Source organism: Atta cephalotes (assembly GCF_000143395.1).
Source record: "Atta cephalotes unplaced genomic scaffold scaffold00001, whole genome shotgun sequence".
NCBI lineage: Eukaryota > Metazoa > Arthropoda > Insecta > Hymenoptera > Formicidae > Atta > Atta cephalotes.
This window is the reverse complement of record NW_012130065.1, coordinates 13873801-13880059: the sequence shown is the minus strand read 5'-3', so window position 1 is coordinate 13880059 and position 6259 is coordinate 13873801. Positions and strand designations below refer to the sequence as shown.

At 30.8% G+C, this 6259-nt stretch overlaps 1 protein-coding gene across 1 annotated transcript in view; it reads right to left on the bottom strand.

The window, feature by feature from the left end:
- LOC105627462 (transient receptor potential cation channel trpm) overlaps positions 1–6259 on the bottom strand; it is a 29416-nt gene that overhangs the window by 16405 nt on the left and 6752 nt on the right. The window contains exons 4-15 of the mRNA XM_012208748.1: positions 5825–6011; positions 5506–5719; positions 5268–5427; positions 5040–5176; positions 4819–4975; positions 4585–4738; positions 4185–4493; positions 3074–3608; positions 2764–2975; positions 2513–2680; positions 607–816; positions 100–448 (exon numbers count right to left, since the gene is read on the bottom strand). Of these exons, the coding sequence (XP_012064138.1) occupies positions 100–448; positions 607–816; positions 2513–2680; positions 2764–2975; positions 3074–3608; positions 4185–4493; positions 4585–4738; positions 4819–4975; positions 5040–5176; positions 5268–5427; positions 5506–5719; positions 5825–6011 (2792 nt within the window). The remainder of the gene's footprint in view (positions 1–99; positions 449–606; positions 817–2512; positions 2681–2763; positions 2976–3073; positions 3609–4184; positions 4494–4584; positions 4739–4818; positions 4976–5039; positions 5177–5267; positions 5428–5505; positions 5720–5824; positions 6012–6259) is intronic.

Below are 6259 nucleotides of genomic sequence, written 5' to 3'. Positions count from 1 at the left end.
TATATATATATAGTATATATATATATATATATATATATATATATATAATCATTTTGTTAAAAAAATCAAATATTTTTAGTTTAATATTTCAAACATTACCAAAATATTTGTTGACACCAAGGATGTTGAGTATACGTAAATACCAATAGATACAATCAACACAATATATGACGCGACCTACATCTAACGTCGAATATCGTAAACGTAATGCTAGTCCGATTTGAAAAAATATAATAGCAGCGGCATCGCAGGGGTTCCACATATTCCATGCCCACACGCTAAACTTATGTGAAAGCATCGCAGGTTCCGAGGTTGCTATTTCTCGTATTTTTTCACATCCAAGAGTACAGATATATGCGATAGCATACATTTCGGCTAATGATGGATGATCATCCATATGCATCAAAATGCAGTATGAGAAAAAAAGCAAAAAAATAATATATGCAATCTATAAAAGAAGTATTTTTATTTTACATATTGTTTTATTACAACCGTTTATATTAATAAACATAAATATTTCAATAAATAAATATACAAATACACATCATCCACATATAACATTAAGACAATAAATACATATAAATACATATAAATATTCTTACTTACAGCGTTTGCCCAAAATTTTGTTATTGGAGCAGTATAAAACTCATATAATTTCTTCCTCAATTTTAATGGTCTGGTTGTTTTGTTATCATAATATTCAGATCGAAGACCGTAAGCGCGATGTATTTCATCATCAATGTCCGTTAGTACTTTTCCATTTTCTTGAACAATCGTCTCTTTGATTATTGTATTGTGCTCATTGCTAATTAAAGCCTACAGAAAAGCATAAATAATTTAGAACTATTCAAATTAACTGTTCATATACTGAAAATATTCTTATTAAATATTATTAAATAGTGCATGATTAAATAAATATTGATTCAATTTGAAATGTTTGGCGAAAAAAGGAAGAAAAAAATTTAATTCAATTTTACAACAATTCACGAGAACATGACAAATAATAGAAATAAGACAAAGTTGGATAGAATAATAATTATCAAATGTTTATGATGAATGTTTACACATTTTATAAAACATGAAATTGATAAATATTTTGGTCTAAAAATTAACATTGGTATAAATGAAATCAAGGATTTAATCTTCAATATATACTAATAAACAAATATTACCTTATATATATATACTTTCCTAATTTATTATAGTATACCCACCGAAATTCCGGATCATCTGAATGATTCAAGATGTAGGAAATTTATAAAGATATAAAGGGATTATACAATACTGTTTGTTCAAAAGCTATAAACAAAATTCAAAAAGTAATGTCTTATTTCTATATTAAAAATTATCCTATATCCTTCCTGCCTGGAGGCGTTCGATTTTTCACACGAAGAGAGGTCCATTTTATCTCTTCCCTCCCCCCTTCCCTACTTAAGGGTACATTTTGTGCAAAACGAGATCCATAAGTTGTGATAGAGCAAAAGTGAGACTTCTAATCCCCCGCAGAAAGTTATCACAGGATCTATGATCCAAAATCATCGCATAGTACTATAATTCTTTTCTTGAGAAAAACCAAGCAGAATAATATAAAGAAGAAAAACAAGGTTTATCCTCTCTATCCAAAAGCGCACAACTTTTCACACGAAACGAGATCTATCCCTATCATTCTCCTTCCCCCCTTCTCTCTGCTAAGAGAAGTAATGATTTTCCATATAAATGGATTTTGTTTCGCCTGAAAAATCCTACATCCCTAGGCAAGTGGAAATCAAATATCACTAGACAATGAGAGAGTGGTGAGTTGGACTTCGCTTCGCATGGAAAGTCATTACGTAAGCAGGAAAGAGTGTGAAATAGTTCTGAATATTGTATGTGACAAAAATAAAATATTATTTTTTAAAATAATATTTTATTTTTTCTTGTTAATCTTTTCTTGTTAACTTTTTAATGAATAAGAGAGATTTGAGTAATAGCTCAAACCTGTTAGAGGTCACTCAAGGTCATGACTTTGACAACATATGTTAAAATCATCTAGATTTGCTCCTCTTTTTATGTATTTTTATTTTTTTTGCATTAAAACTATTTGTAATTTGCTTTGTAATTTTTAGGTACTTAAAATGTTTTGTATATTAAAAAAATTTCTATCATTATTGTAACGTTATTTAATAGGTTGTCAAATTGCCTCACGTTTATCTCACTAAATATAATCTTCATTAAACATAATATTTGCAGCGAATTTTGCGGTAAATTATAATAAAATATTTTCTCCGTATATTTAAGATTTACATAATCTCAACTAACTGTACAGTGAATGTATCAAATTATATAATATTATTTCACAGTAATCTCATTAATGTAATTAATACAATTTATTTCGTAATTTTTTAAGTATTTAATGTTAATAAGTTATTGCAATTTCATGAAAAATTTTGTGTAATCAAAACATAACTAAGAGTATCTGGAATTTTTACGACTAAATCATCATACTGTAGTTTCTAAGATTCGAAATAATTACCTCGATATCTGGTCCTGTTGGTACATTGTGTTCGGAATCACTATCTTCTTTCTCATCTTCTAAAGCTATCAGATGTTCTTCCTGCGTTTGGGGCATTAGTTGTAATTCTTCTCTACTTTTAAACTCCAGTCGAGTTATATATAGAGGACAAAATAATCCCATAACCACCTAAGAATATTTTAAATACATGCATACTTTAGATATTAAATTCGATTATTTAATAGAAAGAAGTTACAAAAGATTAATTTAACCTTTAAATTAGTATTTTTACGTGTACGAAGGCCACCCATCCATAAATCGGCCAAGATAATTTGACTGCAAGGATGTGCTAATAATGGCCGATGATTTGCTGTAACCGCGAGTGATAAGCATGTCTGCCCTGACCAATTTTGAAGTTCCGAAGTTAACAGTTGCTGCGTCTGATCGTCGTCTTGTCGATAGCAATAATCCAATAATTCGACCGCTAATATTTGAAAAAAAAAAAAAAACATACAATTTACAGTTAATTATGTAATATATTTCATATCTACAATTAATCATTCATTTCGTATTTATGCATACCAATGTTTTCAAATTCTTTGCCGTAACCGCGCAATTCATCGTAAACTTCAGTTTCCAAATCATCCTCAGCCGCTTCATGTGCCATCGCCTTATATAGTTTTAACGCGACAAGCGCTTTAGCTAATGCCTCTTCTCCGTGTTGCCACATCAACAAAGCCATTTGTTGACGCTTCGTTAACACGGCCCAAATAAGCAACTCGTTAAAAGGATAATCAAAGAGAGGGGTATCACGATTAGCCGGTAAAGTCTCGGCAAGTAAACTCATGGTCAAATTGTCAGACTTTCCATAACGCGTATTACAGTTCGGAGCACAGCTGTTTCGATGCATATGCTGCTGATGGCCACCGCCAGATCTCTTCATCACCTTCGTATAAATCATGCGGAATCTTCGCCGTGTATACTGTGCGCGATATGCTCCACCCATTAACTTGTTAATTACGAGACCAATGTCATGCAATGTATACATGTAACCCCGTGGGATATTCGGCCGTACATCACGCAAGATGTAACCCAATGTATTTGATGGGCCTTCTTTCTAATTAATTAAAACAAAAAAAAACGAAATATATAATATATAAATGCTCCACGTATTAAAAAATTATAGTAATTCAATTTTTCATTAACTAAAAGGACTTCTCCAAAACCAATTTGACTTTTCTTGAAATATATTGTTATTAAATAAAAATCTTAATACTAATTGTAAAATATATAAAAAAATTGTGAAAGTTTTGTCTAAAACATTTTTAAATATACCTTATCATTTCAACGATAATTGTTTAGAATCAAATATACGCATAATTATTTTTGAAAGATTATTTTAGCCTTTAAACTTCAAAATAGACACGTATAAAAAAATCCGTGTCTCTTAAATTTTTGTGTTTAACAATATATTTCAAGGAGAATTAAAGATTCCAGACAGCATATGATTTTTCAATAATTTCCTTCAAGGCCTTCATACGCACACATACACATATAAATAAATATGAAAAAATATATAAATTTATAATAATTAAAAACTAACATTATTTATTATATCAAGCGACATACTTCATAGTCAGATCCATCTTTAAATTGTTTACTAAGAAAAATGTCGCTACAAAAATAAAACTACCGTATTATATAGCTCCTCAAGACGAGGTATTGATAAAAATTTCCGCATGGATACTCCATTTTCCAGTAGAAGTTTCACAAAGTCTATTCTGTCGTGCTGAAGTGCTTGCATCATAGCTTGTTCTAAAGCACCGGGTGGCCATTTTTGACCATAGACAAAGATTTCACTTCGAGCAATATCCACGCGATTCCATATTAAAGAAAGGGATAATTGTTCAGCTGGAGATAATTGTTTCGATTTAAACAAAGCTGTCAGTATTGTTTGATCGAGCTCTTGCGGCCTATCTTGCGATATTCTAAACACAGTGATCTATAAAAATATAATTTTCACTTAAAATTAGAGAATCTTCAGTCTAACATGAGATACAAAGCTAAATTTTATTTTTAGAAAATGTTGATACCAAATGTTTTTTTCGTGTACACTGCAAAAGTTCTGAACATAGCTGACTTGCTTGTTCGGCAGAAACTTGAAAAGTACGTTTAATAGTTTCTAAAACTTGTTCCTTAACTCCCTCCAATGGTCCTTCTCCATCACCAGTTTGTCCATCTCTCCATCTATGTAAAAAGTATACTTTTTAAATATATATGATCATATATCATTTAAAAATATGTATAACATGCGAGCTCGTCATTACCTGTGCATAAAAGCAATTAAATCAGCTGCGCGTCCCGAACCATCGCAAACTACTACGGGTACAGGTGGATCATCCGTCACATACTCTAAAACCGCACGGATTGTATTCGTTCCACCTTCGATAACTAATGCAACTACTGGTATGCTACTGTGTGTATCTAAAAGCATCAATAAATTAGAGCTCCTCGAATTATAAAATTTTAATTCATATAAATCACTTACATGGTTGCAATTTCAGATTTGAAATATATTTTTCTAATCTTCTGCGGAGAACAATTTCTGCACCATATCGACCACCAGTACCATTATCTACTAGTAAAAAGTAAGCATGCCGATTGTTTAATACTGTATATTTAGTCCTGCAAATATAAAGAAATTATATTTGAAAAAAATCACACAAATACATTTTACAAAATCCCATCAATAATATCTTTACATTGTAAATCTTACCATGGTGAAGAAACACAATCATATGATACTTCTCCACCGCGACCAATTAATTCGTGACTTTTATCCAAAATTCCCCAAGGAGCAATACCTATGCTTACTACGCGACCTTGTCGTTGAGAACGTTCTAACAATAATGCATCACCGACTTGTCGTGTAACACCTACAAGAAATTAACACATTAAAAAATTGAAATTATCAAAACTATTACTAGATATAATTTTCATGAATAGAAATGAACCTGTGTTTGTTCCCCCTGTAAAAATCCACGCTCCTGTTGTTTTAGCGGCTTTCAATAAGCCTTTACGTAAAACTTTCTTCAAGTTCGGTTGGAGCTCGAAATTTGATCGACCACCATGTACTGTAATTAATAATTTGGGCAATCCTAAATTCCATTCTCGACATAATAGCTGTACAATCGGTTCCGGTCGTGTATCATGAGCTAATCTTACATACTACAAGAAATATATGCAATATCAATTCCCCACTTATGATATAATAATTATAATTATAAAAACGTTATCATAATATTAATAATATAAAAAGCATTGAATATGTACTTGTGCTTTTGTAGGATGCGGACCACCCTGAAATTCTATGGTACCATATGCATCAGTGGGAAAGGGACGAGTATTTTTTCCCGGAGACCATTGCTCATAATCTTTTTCCCTATTTTCACTAAGATTGTAACTTTGCACATCAGCCCCAGTTCCGCAATGATGAGTATATGAATAGCCACAGCAACATCTATAACAATAAAACAAATTATATTATGTATGAAAACATTTATTATATCTTTATTTTATTATATCTTTATTTTTTTTTCACTTGAAGTTTAATATTTTACTTAAGTTTATTATTTAAACATATACGTAATAAGTAATTTATTATTTAAGTTTAATATCTTATTTATAAACATGTGCATATAATGTGTGTGTGTGTGTGTGTGTGTGTGTGTGTGTGTGTGTGTGTGTGTGTGTGTGTGTGTAGTGTAG